This window comes from Camelina sativa, chromosome 13 (assembly GCF_000633955.1).
Source record: "Camelina sativa cultivar DH55 chromosome 13, Cs, whole genome shotgun sequence".
NCBI classification, from domain to species: domain Eukaryota; kingdom Viridiplantae; phylum Streptophyta; class Magnoliopsida; order Brassicales; family Brassicaceae; genus Camelina; species Camelina sativa.
This window is the reverse complement of record NC_025697.1, coordinates 125536-143930: the sequence shown is the minus strand read 5'-3', so window position 1 is coordinate 143930 and position 18395 is coordinate 125536. Positions and strand designations below refer to the sequence as shown.

The 18395-nt window shown below is 38.5% G+C and overlaps 4 protein-coding genes and 1 pseudogene across 7 annotated transcripts; 1 reads left to right on the top strand and 4 right to left on the bottom strand.

The window, feature by feature from the left end:
- Positions 847 to 2788, top strand: LOC104734138 (protein trichome birefringence-like 35). Its single transcript, XM_010453651.2, has 6 exons — positions 847 to 1078; positions 1187 to 1505; positions 1632 to 1803; positions 1904 to 2100; positions 2188 to 2340; positions 2426 to 2788. Exons 1-6 carry the CDS (start codon positions 847 to 849, stop codon positions 2754 to 2756), a joined length of 1404 nt encoding a protein of 467 aa, XP_010451953.1. The 3' UTR covers positions 2757 to 2788.
- Positions 2847 to 9160, bottom strand: LOC104734139 (protein BREAST CANCER SUSCEPTIBILITY 2 homolog B). Of its 3 annotated transcripts, none has more exons than XM_010453652.2 (20): positions 8802 to 9160; positions 8508 to 8663; positions 8164 to 8325; positions 6912 to 7895; positions 6695 to 6819; positions 6451 to 6605; positions 6176 to 6298; positions 5914 to 6099; positions 5754 to 5835; positions 5609 to 5659; positions 5443 to 5524; positions 5221 to 5332; positions 5068 to 5139; positions 4581 to 4779; positions 4331 to 4513; positions 3906 to 4048; positions 3783 to 3826; positions 3469 to 3635; positions 3206 to 3379; positions 2847 to 3096 (listed from the first exon to the last, which is right to left on the bottom strand). In XM_010453652.2, the coding sequence occupies exons 1-20, from the start codon at positions 8956 to 8958 to the stop codon at positions 3031 to 3033; spliced, it is 3423 nt and encodes a 1140-aa protein (XP_010451954.1). In that variant the 5' UTR covers positions 8959 to 9160; the 3' UTR covers positions 2847 to 3030. The 3 variants fall into 3 exon arrangements, with proteins under 3 accessions (XP_010451954.1, XP_010451959.1, XP_019090441.1); XM_010453657.2 differs by having other exon boundaries at positions 3469 to 3676; positions 3767 to 3826; positions 8802 to 9154; XM_019234896.1 differs by lacking the exons at positions 2847 to 3096; positions 3206 to 3379 and having other exon boundaries at positions 3545 to 3635; positions 3764 to 3826; positions 8802 to 9144.
- Positions 9274 to 10375, bottom strand: LOC104734141 (PRA1 family protein B5-like). The gene has a single exon (XM_010453658.2). The coding sequence runs from the start codon at positions 10080 to 10082 to the stop codon at positions 9420 to 9422; it is 663 nt and encodes a 220-aa protein (XP_010451960.1). The 5' UTR covers positions 10083 to 10375; the 3' UTR covers positions 9274 to 9419.
- LOC104734137 (macrophage migration inhibitory factor homolog) lies at positions 10598 to 12293 on the bottom strand. Of its 2 annotated transcripts, XM_019234897.1 has the most exons (4): positions 12135 to 12293; positions 11396 to 11596; positions 11187 to 11276; positions 10598 to 10917 (listed from the first exon to the last, which is right to left on the bottom strand). In XM_019234897.1, exons 1-3 carry the CDS (start codon positions 12243 to 12245, stop codon positions 11220 to 11222), a joined length of 369 nt encoding a protein of 122 aa, XP_019090442.1. In that variant the 5' UTR covers positions 12246 to 12293; the 3' UTR covers positions 10598 to 10917; positions 11187 to 11219. The 2 variants fall into 2 exon arrangements, with proteins under 2 accessions (XP_019090442.1, XP_010451952.1); XM_010453650.2 differs by lacking the exon at positions 11187 to 11276 and having other exon boundaries at positions 10659 to 10917.
- Positions 12652 to 17629, bottom strand: LOC104734136 (annotated as a pseudogene).

Below are 18395 nucleotides of genomic sequence, written 5' to 3'. Positions count from 1 at the left end.
AAAACCATCACATTATATTTTTCCAAAATTATGATATTCATATTTAAATCTTTAATTATCTGAAATTTATTTTTTCCAAAATTATAATATTAATATTTAATTATTTCTTATTTGCAAAATTATAATGTTATGGTAATTATATAAAATATTGATAAATGATAAATTTGCAAAATTATAATGTTATGTTAATTATAGAAAATATTGATATATGATATCTATGTATAAACTAAAAGGAAATTGCATAAATGTCAATATATATTTTAGTACAAAACTATCATTTAAATTTAGTGAATATGAAAACTAATGTATGTATTTTTGAAAAAAAAAAGTTTAAAAAAAAATTAATAATTGAGAAATGAGGACATGTGTCGAAAATATACGCTGTCAAATGTTGTCGTGTTATGCAAAGTTACCAGTAAAACCTTCTTATATTATATAAGATATATATATATTTTCTTTTTAAGGAAGAAATAATATACTAAAAGATTGAAGAAGAGAACAGCTCAGATGTCGATGGATTCAACAATTGAATGAATACAGAGAGGAGAACTGGAGAAAGATGGGATCTGGTAAATAACGTCAAAAACCAACCAATTGGGGTTTTAATTAAAAAAAAAAAAAAAACCAACTTATTATTATTGTAAATATTTTAACTAATTAATTAATATATGCTTTGTTTGTGGTGCTGAGAGAGAGAGAGAGAGAGAGGATCGTAACTCCTAAGTCGCATCGAAGCTGAAGCAAATTCCGGAGCTTTGGAGAAGAAGAAGAAGTTGATGATTTCTTCCTACTCTTATTAGTTACTCTCATTAGTAGTTTCGTCTCTCCTAAAGAGAAAAGTGTCCGATGTCGCAGAGATGGAGCAGCAGAAAGAAGAGTCGGCTTCCACTAGCTGGTCTTCTCTTTATGCTCGTCGTCACCGTTATGATTCTCTTCAACGAGCGTACCATTCAGCAGATCCACTTCCACGCCGCCACGACCAGTCATTCTCAAATTCTCCGTCAACCTTCTTCTTCTTCCACTTTCAATTTCGTCAAGCCTAATCTTCCTTCCAATAGCAACTTGGGAGCTCCTCTTGGTAAACTCTTCCTTCTTCTTCTTCTTCTTCTTCTGATTTGATTTCCAACTTAGTTTCTACTTCCTCTGATGCTTACAAAATTTGGGCGGATTCTGTGTGGGGTTGCAGAGGTTTTGGATAGATTCAGCAGATGCAACTCCACGAAAGAGTACAGTGGGAAGAACATCAGATTGGTTGACCCCTACGTAGAAGAAGAAGAAGAAGAAGAAGAAGAAGACCCTCCTGTTCATCAGATTGGTGGACCAAAGGAGGAGGATCTTTGTGATGTCTTCTCTGGGAAATGGGTCTTTGATAATTCATCCTACCCTTTGCACAAGGAATCTGACTGCCCTTACATGTCTGACCAGTTGGCTTGTCAGAAGCACGGCCGGAAGGATTTGCATTATCAGCATTGGAGATGGCAACCTCATTCCTGCAACCTGAAGAGGTTTTGGTTCAAATCACTTTGCTGCTTGCTTGTTTGAGATTTTTGCTGTTTCTTGGTACCATTTTCTTGGAATTTGGTGCTAATTGCTCTGTGGTTTCATTCCACCAAATTATCTATCTGTGGTAGATGGAATGTGACAGAAATGTGGGAGAAGCTGAGGGGAAAGAGATTGATGTTTGTTGGAGACTCATTAAACAGAGGCCAATGGATATCAATGGTTTGTCTGTTACAGTCTGTAATTCCACGTGACAAGCAGTCTATGTCTCCCAACGCTCACCTCACCATTTTCAGGGCTGAGGTAAATAATAATAATAAACAAACACACACATTTCTTTTGCCTCTTTGTGCCGGGGGTTTTGGTGCCTTTGGTTACTTCTGGTTCGTGTATGTACTCGCAGGACTACAATGCCACGGTGGAATTTCTCTGGGCACCGTTGCTCGTGGAATCGAATTCTGATGACCCTGTAAATCACAGATTGGACGAACGGATTATACGACCTGATTCAGTTCTTAAGCATGCATCAAAGTGGCAACATGCTGATATCTTAATCTTCAACACCTACTTATGGTGGAGGCAAGACCCAGTCAAGATCAGGTAAGTAGGTAATATACACATCATTTTCTTTTATACGGGGAAGAAACAAAAATTTGGCTACTCATTGCATATTTTTTTGAACTAAAGATGGAGCAGCGAAGAAAAAGGGTCATGCGAGGAGGTGAAAGGAGCAGAGGGAATGGAGATGGCGATGAATGCTTGGGCTGATTGGATTGCTAACAATGTCGATCCAAAGAAAAAGCGGGTTTTCTTTGTCACAATGTCCCCTACGCATCAGTGGTAACAAAATTACTTATCCCATCAAAATGATTGATTGATTCTAGTCGTTTGTTCCGCATTAAAACGAGCTGATGGAACTGGTCAGGAGCCGAGAGTGGAGCCCGGGAAGCGAAGGAAACTGCTACGGGGAGAAGAAACCGATAGAGGAAGAGAGTTATTGGGGAAGTGGGTCAGACATTCAGACAATGAGGATGGTGAAGAGAGTTTTAGAGAGACTGGGACCAAAGGTTTCAGTTATAAACATCACTCAGTTGTCTGAGTATCGTAAAGATGGTCATCCATCGGTGTACCGGAAATTCTGGGAACCTCTAACCAAAGACCGGTTGGATAATCCGGCATCGTATTCAGATTGTACCCATTGGTGTGTACCTGGAGTTCCTGATGTCTGGAATCAATTGCTTTACCATTTTTTGTGAACATTTAAATGAATGAAACCTTTTTTTTTTTTCATCATTTCATTTATGTTTGATGTAACATTTTTTTTTTCAATATATACAAAATAAAAATTTGATCAAAACCGATCCTAATTTTTGACCACACCTGATTGATCCTACTACGTAGGAAGATTTGTTTATTTGTACCAAAATTATGTCGCATAGTGGTTATAATATATACAATCCAGCAATCAGCAAGGTTAGACAACTTAGGACTTATTGACAAAATTTAAGAAGATAGATAAATAATTCACCTTCAGCATGATGGTGATTTACAAGCACCGATTATAAATAGGACTCTTTGCCGAAGTTCATGGATGACCTGAAATAGAGCAAAACAAGATGGTTTAAATTAATATACGCAAACCCAATAATAATCTAATCTTTTTAAACAGAACAATTATAGAAAGAGGAAATTGAAGAGAACGCACAGAGTTGGAAGAAGAGAGCTTAGCCCATTTTTGGATATGTGCACTGCTAGTTCTGAGGTGAGACGAGTATGCAGCTTCTGCGTTTATGAAGTAGACTGAGTTCTCTGTTGCCTCACCAACCCACATTTCGTTTCTCGCATCTTTTGCTCTTTTTATTAGATTGCAGAATCCAACCTGCCAGAAGTTGCGACCCACAAACATTAATTCTCTTGGTGCCTATCTCTCTCGGTGCAAAACTAGACAATATTAAAATTTGTACATACCACGGATCCAACCAAATTTTGGCTGATGTGGGGAACCGAGATATCATCCATGGCTGGGGTGCTGAAGCTTATAGCAAGAAGGCTGTTTGAGATTTCCCCTGAATGTTGGGTGGATCCATCTGTCACAAACAACCACTGCTTCTTTTGTTGAACATCCGTGTATGCATCTCCAACATATACAACGTACGCAGCGATGTCAAATTCATTGAAGGACATAATTAGAGATGTTAGGGTATAAATTAGCAAAGTAAGTGTGATAAAGAGTGTTTATCAAAAGCTTGGATTGAGAATAAACCATGAAAAAGGAATTTCACCAAGATTTGACAAAGATATTGGTTTACGTGGGTTGAAAAAGGGCCTGGAACACAGGGAAATTAAACACATTAATGAGATAGAATCCAGTGTTTCTACGAAAGAGAGTCCACGAAACAACTTACTGAAAACTTTCAGAAGCTTTTGGAGACAAAGGTTGCCATCTTGAGCTAGACCCTCTGGCATGTAAGTAAAGTGTTTCTGAATCTGAGTTCATTGGTACTAGCCCTTTCATTATGTATATTTTTCCCTCTGTCAGCTCGGTTCTCTGACACAGCAGTAGTAGACAACAATAAACTGTTTTATGAATCTCTACAAGAAAAAGGTTGCTCAAGCTAATCGATGACGCTTATAATGCAACAGTACAATGATGGTAACTATTTTCTGATATCAGCAACAGTCCACAGAAACTCCAATAAGCTTATATTTAGAACTCCATGTTCCATCTAAGCTCATATGGACAAGGTTCGTGTAAAATTATGAGCCATTTGACGAAGTGCCTTCTTTTAGATTGTGGATGAAAAAATCAGATTTAGGCATTTGAATATACCTGTTTCTCTGTAGGATTCCAGATTGTTACTATGCCTTCTTTTGGATTGTGTTCACCTTCATAACTTAAGCTCGTCAGTCCAACAAGCCTAATCCTCATGAATGGGGTGACATTTCTTTCACCTAAGCCCGCATCTTCCAGAGCATTTGCTACTGATTTTTCCATCTTCATTTGCTTTGCTGCCTGAGGTTCAGAGTGAAGCAGTTAATTAGTGTAATTGATTTATGAAGAAAACCCAATTATATTTTACCTCGTATTTCGCTTTATATGTAGTGAAAGATGTCAACTGCTCTGGGCTCATTTCTGCCATTAGGAGTTCAGGTTCAGCAGCTGTCTCTAACAGCTTAAAGACCTTGGCTCCTTCTTCGCTGCCAGTGTCGTTCTGGCTGTTAAATCCATTGACTCCTCTCTGGTACTCACACATAAGACCCTCAACAAGAGCTGAGCGCCTAAAGGAAACAGGAAAAAAGGGAGGTGAGAATGAGAATAAACCATGAGGAGCTGCAATCTTTGGGTCGTTTGTTGGCGTATTTCCTATTATATACGAATATTTTTTCTTTCAGTCCCAAAGCCCCTTAGAAACATAACATTGCTGTATGTAACAAACTGTTCTAGCTTTGATGAGTTAATCATGACACTTCTTAGACAAGAGATGCATATGCCAAATTGATCACATAAATGTTACTAAAGATTGCTCTCTACAGTTGTGATGGAAATTCGGCAACTGACAAACTTGCCTCTGATTATGCAGCTGGATAATTTTACTTTCCATTCTCTCTGATCGAACTATTGACTTCTTTTCAGCTAATCTGTATGTACCAAGAAAATATAAGTCATTGACAAAGCATAGAGGAGACCAAGTTGCATTAACAAGCACACATTATACTGACTTTTCCTTGTATAGTATGGGGTATATTCGTGTGATTCCAGCTAGCGTTTTAGGCACTGGACCCCCATTGCACTTGATACAGTTGAAAGCCAGAGGGACACCAACTTCTTTACCTTGAAGAAGAGATCAAGAGGCAATCAATATAAAGAAAAAAAATATGAAAGCACAAAACCACTATGAAATAAGCAACTCAAAGGATCTAGTGAGGTTTGAAGCTACTTACAGAATCCTAGTCGGTCTGCCCAGTGAGCTCTGTATGTCCCATTAATATTCAACAACAAACAGATTGTACTTGAAATTACTGCCTGAAAGTTGGGTTATATGAAACTATGAAGAAACCAACATAGGAAGGTTTCAGAAAATCTTATAAAATTCAAAGTCTAAGAAACCTCAAGAGGTGATGTTGGGGTAGCCCAGCCAGAAAGTCCTGCCCCAAGGATCTTCAGATAAGAGATAAGAACGTAAGCATGCTGTAAGTCAGTGATCTAACCAAAGAAATGTTTTGCAAAACAAAAATTCAAGAAAATAACTTACTCGAATCTTCTGCCCAACAAACAATTTTCCAGCATTTAGCTGCTTTGTTAGCACCACATCCAGAGCAGCATTCATCGAGTACCTGTGATTTAGAGAAAAAAAAAAATCTTAGGAAGGAGACAAGAAAACAGGTAACAAAACAACACTAGCAATTTCATACCACCCATCAGTGAGTTCTACTTTCACATTGCTGCAACTATCAGAACCAGGTGTTTCCTGAGAATCATTGTTGGTCTTTGGATTGATAGCTGATATGCAGAGCACCATCATTGAAGAAGCTGGAGCATCACCACTCAGGATCCTCTTGATTGCAGAGCAATGACCATGATTGACCTCTCTCTCATATCTATGTTGGTAGATTTACCATGTTAGACTTTGCACGAGCTTAAATAACAACGAAATGTGTTGTGAGACTGGGAAACCTGTATTTTAGTTCCTCCAGAACATTGGTGACTGTCAGAAAATTTCCTCTGCATTTTGCTGGGTAGTATATCTCGTAGCATGCAAGCTTCCAGACTATCCACCTGTAGTGATTAGTGACCCACCTAGTGCATATATAACGATAGATAGTTACTAGATACAGAATTATATAATAAAGTGAGAATCACAAAATTTAGTTAAACAGTCACAGATGTTATTTGACATAATAAGCAGATAACATAGGTAACTTGAAACATTACAAGAGACAGAGAATTACTTTCTCGATGCATGTTGTAAGGAAGCACCAGACTCAGCCAACATTTGAAGAAAAGTTTCAGCTCCAACCATGTTTGAGGAAGACTCATCACGGAATACATATTTATCTGCATTACTTGATTTGATCCTTCTGACATGGTCTGGCACATAATCCATCTAAATCCACATTGTAAGTGTATTTCAGTGAATTAAAAACAAAAAGGTACATACAAGTCAGGAACACGTGAAAGGGACAAAAGATTTACCTTGGTCGTAGCTGTTGGATGCATTCCAAAATAATCCTTAATATATACTCTTGGAGACCTTTCTGGATATCTTGTCGAAAGTACCTTTTTGGAACTAAGTGTATCAGAAGATACGACAGACAAACCTGAAATTAGACAGGACACAGAAAATTATACATCTGAGAACCAGCAAAATAACTTAACATAACATTTGTTTAACAAAAAGAAAATCATATACCACTTGAAGCATGCAGATCAGTTTTCTTTAAAGGAGTTTTAAAGGAGGAAATCCTTGGCCTTTTAAAAGGAGAAACGGAGACTGTCTTTCCCAGCCTTTTCTTTTGGGTACTCTCTTGTTTAATGTTTGCATAAGCTATAGCGCGATTTGTTATATCGACAAGTGGCTGGTCGGCTGGCCTTCCAAACTGCTTAGCTCTTGGATTGAAACCGTTTTCCTTGGAATTGTTCACAGCCATATCTGATGATAAAGGCCTGTTATTTGATAGTCCATGTGTAGCAAGTTTGGTGATATTCAGAGCACAGTCTGCCTCATCAACAGCCGCATCAAATTTCTTGATCAAATTACCCCCTAAAGGTAGGTTCTCCAATTTCACTGATCTAAACTGCTTTGAAGATGACCGAAGAGGAGATACAAAACTGTTTGACGTATGTTTGTTGCTTGTTTTTTCTTCATGAGCAGTATAGACTGTATTGGCGCTTCCACTGTTTATAGCAATATCACCTAACTTTTCATCTTTCTGTGGTGTAACAAATTGATCACCTGCCGCGACATCATCAAATAAAGTCCCTAATTCAGGGTCTCCAAGAAGATTTCTGGCACGATTCAATGCCTCAGCGGACACTGACAATGATTTTCCATCAGCAGTCTGAAACTTTGTTGGAGCAACCTTTAAAGATGGATTTAGGAATTCAGACATCTTCCCTGAAACATGATCCTCAAATTTTCCTGGAGTTCTTGAAGGATGCTGAACCGCTAAAGCATCAAACTCCTCGTGCGTTTTTAATCCAGACCACTCATGTTGGCGGTGGGAAGAAGGCGACTGGTTCACGTGCGTAAATTCATTCAAATCATCTTCTTCTAGTCCTAGCAATGCCTTGGCTCTTGCCAAACCGGCAGAAGATACATTAACCTTCTTGTTAGAAGCTGTCTGGAAAAATGAGTTGGGAACACCAAACCCACTCTCCATGGGAAGAACGTTGGCTGCACAATCAAATAGAAGCTTATTAACATATCAACTGTAAAGTCATTCCCTTTAAAAAAAGCAAGATGGTTTTGTTGATTAATTGTTCACTATCAGGTGATAACGACCGAACTAAAAAAAACAGTGTTCAAGTTGGAGATCACAAACCACAAAGAATTAAACTGGAAGTTGAATGGAATAGCACAACGAAAAAAGTTGAAAAATATAAATGTGCAGACAAGCGTAGTGGAAACAAGAATTTAGAGAAGAGGGGAGATAAAAACACACCTGAGTCATTCATCTTATCACCGCCAAGAATAGACAAAGCTTTGGCCATTGAAGACTCTTTCAGTGGGACGGATTTGCCTAAAGCCGTTGTGAACATAGGCAAAGTTCCAGGTGTATCAACTGCTCGCATTTGGGAGTTTGAGCTATAAGTGTTCTGCAAATCTAAAGAACAGGGAACATTCAAAAGATTTTCTCGAACTCATGTCACAAACATCATGTGATGACTGACGAAAATTAAGAAACAACCTGAATGAGTCACATCCAAAAAAAAAATCGAACAACAGATGCGAATTATAAAAAATTGCTTTATTGAAAAAAGGGCGTTATGAGGGAATCGAGTGTACCTGAATAGGAGGCAACATTTCCAACAGCTAAAAGGGATTTGGCTCTAGCAATCGAAGACTCTTTTAGAGGTACAGACTTCCCCAGCCCAGTCCTGAACATTGGGATTTCGCCAGGCGTGGGCATTGATTCTTCCCGTTCTATAAGCTTCGAGCATCCTTTGGGATGCATCCAAAAACATCATAGTTTTTAATCTCCGCGTCCTATCCTATCTATGACCCACACAAAAAAAAAAAAAAAANAAAAAAAAAAAAAAAAAAAAAAAAAAAAAAAAAAAAGAAGAGATGTAGAATCACCTTGAAGCAAGAGATCGGGCATGGAAGGTAGGGGAGTTGTGAAGTCGAGCGCCTGAGTTGGAGTCGAATCATCAGAGTCGGACTGAAGAATCCGGCCAGCGACTTCCCACCGGAAACCATCGCCGCTGGAATCGGGAAATAACTGCCACGTCGACATATCTTTCAGTTCTAGGGTTTCGAACTTTTCCTCGATTCGTTTGTTATTCTATCTGATTCTGTCGATTCCAAGAACTTCACTTCCTGATTTCTGTATTTCCTCTATCTACCCCCACGCCGACGCCATGAGAGGATGATGAGTGCTGACATTTATTCTTTTTCTAATTTTAATTTTTTTTTTTCCCCAAAAAAATGAAACAAAAAGATCTGAGAGAGGCGGGAAAGTTGAAAATTATATGGGCCGAAAATAATAATACATGTATCAGTCGCGTCGTTTTAACTTTGGGCTTTTATTTTAACAAGATGGGATTTTGAAAAGACTAAATCCCTTTTCAACTTTGGGCTTTATTTTAACTTTTGGCACAGCAGAATTTACATTAACAACAATCTCCACCGTCAAGTAAATTTCTAAACAACATAAAAAAAAAAAAACCCCAGTTTCTGAGAACGGTAGGTAGATTATTATACGGGGGAAGGGGCTGAGGAGGCGGCGGAGGAGGTCGTGGGGACACCGATGAACGAAAGGAATCCCGCGGCGGCAGGATCTTGCTCGTCGAGGAAGAGATCATCGGGAGCTCTTAAGGCCCCGTGGACACAGACTGTTGCTATTCCGATCATGAGAGCTGATATCAGTACAGATCCAACGCTGGTGAAGAAGATCACGGCGATCGTTGAGAGGATCAGGCCGCCGAGAGTTTCGTATTCGGAGAATGATCGTCCGAAGAGGATAAGAGGACGATCCGCTGGACGGAAGAGGTAGAGGAAGAGCCAAGAAGCGGCGAGGCATACGAGGAGGACTAGAGAGAACGGGTGGGCGAGAAGAGAGAATCCTAGGATCAGAGCGACGATGCAGACGTAATTCACCCTGAAATAAGACGAGTTCTTCCGGAATCGTGTCGCGGCATCGGCGAGAGATTCAGGCTTGGTAAAGGCGGATCGATCGAGGAGCTCTGACCACGGACGGCTACGAGACAGACTACCACGAACCGTTTCGGTTACGCCGTTGACGAAGGCACGGACGGCTGGAGGCTGCGACTCAACCACAGCGGTTACGATCGGTGGCTGAGTGGTGGTGGCCGTTGCGGTGGTGGAAACCGGGAGCACATGGGGATCTGTGGACACCATTCAATTTTCGAGATGAAAAGATCCAAGATCAGGAATTGGACGATCGATTTGAAGATTGGTGTAGTTACAGATCGAGACCTTTTTTTCCACCTATACAACGCCTACGCCTAATGTTGTGTATTTATAGGTTTACGGTTACGCGTTTTTCAACTTCGATTTTCTATTGCTTTACCTGATAGAATAGAATAGATAGATGATCCATTTTTTAATTAAAGTGTGACCATTTGCTGTATTTGAAGTTTACACAATATTCTAATGTAATTCTTCTTAATTTTGACCATTAATGTTCAAGTGATACGAAGTTTCCTTCGTACATGTTAAACAATGTTACTACTCCGTCATAGTAGAACTGTAGAAGAGACGTGACAATGTTTATGCCTTTTTTTTAAAAAAAAAAACATGTCAGAACCCTTGAAATCCAATTCACTCATCGGAAAAAAGGAAGGGTTGCCGTTTAACACTGTGTTACAACTTACAACACTCAAGTCTTATATTTGAGCTACGAAGTTCAGACCTTAATTGACATATGATTCGACCATCTTTTTATAACTTTTTCAAAATCTAAACATATAACGAGGTAGAAAAGACAAACTTATTAACTTTTTTTTAACCATAGTACTAAGTTGCAGCATCATAAAACAGAACTGTTATTTCTTAACGCAACTCCACCAAACGTTAGATATGTTTATAGCGAGAAATAATTCAAAAGTTACTTGATCGATGAGAGTAGATCATAGAAACGATGGAATACGTTCATACATTGCAAGACAGTCACACTTATCTCACACCTGCCACCGAATTAGAGAGTGCCCCCGTTCCAACCAAAGAAGGATCCCTGCAAGAAGAACCAGAAGAGAAAAGAAATGCGTGATTTGATATATCAGGTAGGTTATAAGGCATAAACACTCTAGATGATGATCTACCATACCCGTTAGAGAACAGATTTAGGTAAGTAGAACCTCGTATATAACTCAAAAACAAACAATAGTGTGGGTGTAAAGATTGGTTTAGAATTGTGGAAACTGTTTCTGCAATTGATCTAATTGTTTATATTGCCTAGTTTATGAGTAAAAAAGTTATAGGTCTGCCTTATGATGAACTTACACACAAAAGATGTATTTGTTCCCTATTCATGACCTAGTAGTGCTGGTGTAAAGCGTGTAAACACTGTGCATATTCTTGACTTTGATGGGCCTAGAGAGACAACGAACAATGAAAATGAGACATGGACGCCGGAACTCATCACATGACATTTGATTATGTTAATGTTACTCCATCAAACAAAACAAGTTTTCAGGGAAAGAATAGCTTGCCTTGGTGTCATAAAACTTGAGGAAGAATCGAGACTTGGGCACTGATAGCTTAGTCTCGAGAATGGCGGAAACAGCAGCGCTTAGCTTCTTGTTCACATCAGCATTAAGGCCACCAATAGAGACTAATTCACCATAAGCTGCAGGATCCTCGGTCCCACCAAATGCCATAGGCACTGAGCCTTTCAACACAATCATCACATACTGCAAATTACAACAACAAAATAAGAAGTGCAGTCAGATAACGATCTAGAAAAAGAACATGTCAGGAACAAAAAGATTTAAGCATCACTAACATAAACCAAGCAATCTTCGACTTGTTGTTTCTCTTTTTTGAAAACACAACTTGAGCAATCAAGGGGTCAGTAATGGCCTAGAGAAATTGTGGTAAAAAAAATACAAAGACGAACCCCCACATGCAATTTTGCGATCGATAAGGCCGATTAACAGCAACAACAAGCCCTCTTACATCTTTTTAAGCCTAGCTTGATGGTATACAAATAGAACACCACGACTGTACGTACAACCAAGTCAAGAAAACGTGAACGGCTCATAAAATAGAAGGAAACAACAGATCATAAACTTAAAATTACTTAGGGTTTCATTATGTGAAGAATGAGATCAATACGCACACAAGGATAATCTCAGGAGAAAATAAAGGATGAAAACAAAATTCGAACAACGATGGAGCAGAACGAAACGATTTAAAAAGTTAAAATCGAGAGAGAAAAAGAGAGATTACATTCTCAGGCTTGCCGATGATTTTGGCGACGGTGGAGGAAGCTTCCGAGAGAATCGAAGATGTATCGATGCCGTCGAGGTTAACGTTCGTTGAGAGGTTGAGGCACGGCATCTTCTTCTTCTTCTCTATCACTCGATGCCAATTTCTTCTTTTTAGTGAAGCGGATAAAGAAGTGTAAGACCACTCTGGAATTTCCCATTTTATCCTTGAGGTTGAAACCCTTTTTGTAATTATTCGCTTTAGGCCCAAGTCCATCGTTGCTTCCTCGTATCGTATTCGTACGTGAGATTGTTTTAAACGCTTCTTTTTTGTTTTCGTGATACGTTGCGGTTGTTGTACTCTTTCTTATACGACTACAGTTTAGAAATTGGCTGCCAATTGAACGAACCCGAACGAACCAAATTGGTTACCAAGGCAAGATGTTTTTTTCTATAGAAGCAAATCTATTTTTCCAGATTGCTTCTACTTCACTAAATAANCCCAACACTACGGCATACGAATGGCTCTCCGACTCTCATGAGTTCATCATGACTTACACAGCCACCAAAGAAAATAGCTTCAAAGTTTTTCATTTACAAAGCCACTGCCGATAGATAGCAACGCCTACCGATCGAGGAACAAGGCACGTTTTTCCATCCTTCACCTTCCTTGAAACACTCAACCTGTAAACACACACATGATCCAGGTTAAACGGTATGTCTGATTATGCTAACTGTTGTTTTACCTTCGTTTAAAGTTCAGAACTAATCGTACTCGTACAGTGTCTAATATGTCTTCTCCTTCCCCTTTGTATCCTCCGATGACATATATTGAGTCTTTAACCACTGCAACTGCTGAATATCCTCTTAACTCCTTCATCGGTTCTCCAGTGATCCATGTCCCTGTCCTTGGATCATAGATCTCAACACTCGATACCATAGTCTCACCATCATACCCACCAATCGCATATCTGCAAAAGTGCAGATGAAGAAGACAACCTTAAACATCTTAACCAATATTTCTTTGTTAATTTGTCAACGTAAACACCACATAAAAATAAAAAACAAAATTCACGCGTAAACAGAAACATACAAATGATATCATTCTAGTAAGTTAGTGAGTAAATGTTGCAGGGTGCTTTGTTATTTGATAAATTTTTCTCTCATTCAAAAATTATATAACCATTCATATTCAGTAAAGCCTATATATTGTTGAAAAGATCATCACACATTCCACTTCCCCCGTGTGGTTGTTACTATCAAAGAAGAAAAGAATGGTGAGAAGAAGCTTACAGTTTTTCGTTCAGAACAACAAGAGAATGGCAGCCTCTTCTTGACTTCATCGATGCAATATTCATCCACGAGTGCTCTCTAGGATCAAACCTTTCAGCTGTGCTGTTTAAGTACGAGAGAGAGAGAGAGAGAGAGAGTTCCAATAATCTCTTTCTTGTTAGCTTCACATTTCAGTGTCAAGATTGAGAAAGAACTCAAAAAAGCATAAACGAAGTATTTAATGTTCTTACTTCAGGTACTCAGTGCCATCAAAACCACCGACAGCATAAATTGAACCGTTATGCTCCACAGATGCCACTGCAAATCTCTGAGATCACAGAACAATGATAACCCAGAGAATAGAGATGAAGAAAATTCAAGGTATCATCTTGCTAAGGGTTATACCCAGTAGATGAGTGAAACCATAAACTACATTACATTTCTAAGGTTATCCTTGAGACTTCTTACTTGAAAAGTACAAGTCAGCGAAATAGAGAGTATTTTTCACTATGAACATCTACCTCCTTTGCCATTGACCTTGTTATGATCCATCTCCCTATATCTGGGTCAAGCATCTCAACATCTGAAAAACTTTGCGTCCCATTCCCGCCTCCGATTGCAAATATTTTTCCATCCAAAGTGGCTCCACCTAAACTTCCTTTTCGCTCATTTAAGGAGGGGCACAAGCTCCACTGGCCATCAGTCTGGTTATATGATTCAACTTCAACCAAAAAAAAAAAAAAGAAAGAGTCAAAACATATATCAAAGGTCAGGTTTAAATATTGGTTAGATAGAAATAGAAGCGAAAATACACACAGCTGAAGTGAAGTGCATGAAATCGATACACCTCACTTCACCGTAATTTGCTGGAAGCCACAGTAGTATGCTTTGGCTAACCAATTTCCGTTTTGGATGTTTGTTAAGAAAATCTGAAAGGTTTATAGGTGAGCCTTATACAGGCTCTAATGCACTAAATAATTAACAAGTCTTGAGAGAAAAAAAAGATAAAGAAAAGAGAGGGCATACCTGTGTTGGTCCAGCCAAGGCCACCATCATCACCTCCAAAGACGTAGATTTTATCATCCAATTTTGCCACTGAAGCATTTGAACGGATACAACTCGTTGAACTATGAGTCTTTACAACATTCCTGGATGGAAAGTATGAAACCACTGATGACAACCATGTTTCAGAGTCTTTATCAAATCCGCCCAACAGAAGAATTGCCTCGGTTGGATCTAAGTTTGAATCATCAGGTGAATGGATCTCCCTTCCACTATCACCAGCTTTGGTGATTAAAGAACCTGATATAGACTCCAGCATGTTGCACCGCTCTCTCAATCTATGAATTTCCTTGTGTGCTTCGTCCTAAAATACCAAAAATCGAAAAGTCATGTCATGGTTTCTTCACCACGAAATTTTGAGCTTATGGGTTCCAAAAACAAGAGGTATCGAAATGAACATCTAACTGAAAATGACAGAGAATTTATTTCTACTGAAACGGATACTTTTCACACGTCAAAGCCTGATTATAGTGCACAGACTATGATCGCTCAGTGGGAAATCATTGATGTCACAAAATGCAAATAACAGTAAACAAAATCTTACCAGCTTCTCTTCCAAGTAACACATCTTGGTTGAATTTTCCAGCCCGTATGCCCTGAGTTCCTTCACCTCATGCATCAACTGCAAAATGCAATATGATCCCATTAAATTTTATACGCCCTAGATACATGATAAGTCTCAGTCAACTATATATCATCAATAAGAAGTAGTTTTTGGAACAGATGCTATCTTGGAGCAGTTTCTTCTTAAAAATTCTTTCGATATGATAGCTAATACAGACAGTTCTACACAGTTAATAATTGACAGCTCAGATGGTTATAAGTAGAAAGCAGGAACAGACGTGACAGTTGCCTAAAACTTGTATATTTTTGCTGAGAGAATTGGGGGTTCTCCTGAATTAATATTTATGTTTCCCGTTATCCGTTGAGAATAAATATAGGAGAAGTGTTGCTCTTAACAGATTTACACATAGACTTGTATAGGAGGTAACATTTCAGGTATTATAACTGGAGACCTAGTGTGAATAAGTACCAACGTACCTGGCTTATTGTATGGGGAAGAAGAGATGAGACAAGAGAACTGCCATCACTTTTCCCTTCTGAATATGTTTCCACTTCAAATGTATCTCTGTCTTCCAAGTTCTTGCAGGGGGGGAATGTTGGCTCGTTCAACTGTTTTCATTAGACTAGTCTCTCCATGATCAAAGGCGAGATCTTTCGGTTTCTCAAGAACATATTCCTTATCAATTTGTTTGGGGTCGTGTACGTCTGGATGATTCTCAGAGAAACCAGGATGAGAAGCCGCAGCTGAGGAGTCAGATCCCATGACAGAACTGAGTGGCACTTCCAAGCTATCCACTGGTTTATTCTCAGAAGGCTTAGTCTCATCACTGTTCTCCTTCTTTTCAATCAAGTGAAAGATCTGTCTTGTGTTTGATGTATTCATGGGTGGTTTAGGTTTCACAGCAAAAGAAGTTAGCAGACATATCAGCTTACTAGCCTGAAAATGATCGAGCTCGAACCAAAAATGGTGAGGACTGTAGTAATTATCTGCAATTGCAGGTTTAAATTTTTTCTCGGAAAGTGGTTCACACTGTAACCTCATACTGATTTGAACCTGCGAAACCATTAAAGACCATTATTCATATACTGGTTATGGAAAAGGTGGGCAGGGGATATGCCTACTGAAAACAATACGTGATCCAATATATCATAGAAAAACATAGTCATGAAACTGATGAAATCTCCCTCTGGTACCTGTGCAGGATACGAAGTTCTGTCAGAACCATCAGAGGTCCAGCCATAAGGGTCAATATTCAGCTGGCCAGAACCAGCAGCCTCAAAAATGCCATGAAGTGTACGATCAGAATAGCTGAAAAGAAACAACGGTAAACCTATATCAATCTTCTGCACGTATGAAATGTGATTGTAGGGTAAACCTGTCAAAACCATCAGCGGATTCAGGAAGCATGTACATAAAAGTAGAAACAGCACGGCTAACAAGCTAACAACATCCAGCAACGTGAAAAATTGAATCACCAGAGACATAAAATGAAAAGCTGTACAGTAAAGCCGAATCATAGATACAAACATTGCCGGAAATAAAACGATAAAGGGCATCAGCATACAACAGTGAAGAAGCAGAGAGTTACAGTAGACAGCAAACAAACAGCTATATTGAGTTGAGCAGAAGCATGGGAGATGAAGAAGCTTAAGAAGAAGACTCACCAAACAGCTGTTTCGACATACATTCTTTGATGGTATTCTTAGTGCAGCCAAATACAACACCACCTAGTTGACTTTTCGTCAGGTTTCTGAATGAAACTTTCCCCCTCCGTTGAGCCATGCTGGGTAAAAGATTAGATTGTCAATAATTCACAGAGTAAAACAAATCGAGTCCTTACAATTAACTGAAACGGGTCTATTGAGCCAACATTGTAAAGTAAGCAAGTAATCAAGAGAGACAAAGTCACAACAAAAACACAAGAGAAGGAGGAAAAACTGCAAACACATGGTGTGCAAGTGTATAAATAGAATGAAACAGGCAGCCTAAGGAGCAATTGATGTGAAATTACAAAATCACATAAGAAGTTTCCATGATGGTACACAAGACAAACAATGTATACAACTAGATTCAGCTATAGCGAAGAAGCCACCACGGAACTTAAACACACACACACACACAAAACCCCAATCAGCTGGGAATTCTAAAACAAAAGCGCAGAGTTTTTTTGTCAAATCCAGTAAAACAAACAATCCAACACAAAGAAATTGACAACATTGCTCGAGAAATCAACAACAAGCAAAGAAGCATGCGATGAGATAGATACTAGGCAAGAGGTGCGTGAGTGAAAAATCCGACGTGCCGGACTAAAAAAACACCCGCTTCGACACATCGTTACCGGAAAAGAGTAGACACAACCAGGTTGCCGGATTTATCTATATATATAAAAAAACCTAGGGGGAAAAAAAGCCATAGACAAGTAGTGGAAACCTAAATGCAGGAGAATCCGAAAGCAAAACTGGGAATATATTGAGCTTAATCAACAAAGAATATCGAACCTGGTGAGTCAGAGAGGTGATGAGAGAAGCCCGAAGAACAGAGAGGTGATGAGTTATGGGAAATGGAAAGACGGTGACAAGCCCAGAGCCACGGAACTCTCTGACCACCTTTTTTTTACCTAAGCGACACCAAATTTTTGATGAGCTTTGTAACTCCAAATTTTTAAATATACCTTTTTTTTCTCTTCTTTTCTTCTTCAAAATGTTTTTTTTTTTATATATAAAAAAGATACTAAATAAAGTTTTCAGTTTTCGGCAATATATTTTGAATTTTTTTAGTCAAGTCCTTTCCAATTTTTTTCCTTGTGCAAACGAAAAAAACAAATAAAAATAGTAAAATACTAATAACTTCTCTTTTGCCTATAATTTTCCTCCATAAACTCGGAGTGAAAACAAAAAAATTAGTCATATAAAAAAAAAACACGTAAAAATATAATATATTATCTTTAAAGGTTCATGTGTTGTCAAATCATGGCATGCAAATTATGTATCATAGGCCATGATGATGATCAGCAAACTGATGAGGAATATTGTTTATTTTTTTGTCTTGATAAATTTTCTTAATCACAGAATAAGTGGGGGTCAATATAATTTAATACTAGCTAACAAACAAATGTTAATATATACTATATAAGATGGAAAAAATGTGAACCGTGAAAGCTATTCTAATTCTATCAAACAAATCAAAAAGGAGATGCATCTTCCTCTTTTTCTCATACTTTTACCATTTTTAACTTCGAGTTGATATAATTTGACCCAAAAAAAAAAAAACTTCGAGTTGAAATAGATTCCAGACGTGGACATGCATAAGCTATATAATTAAACAAAAGTATATAACTAATCTATATCAATGCGACAATCAAAAAGGTGACAATAAAGTGTATAT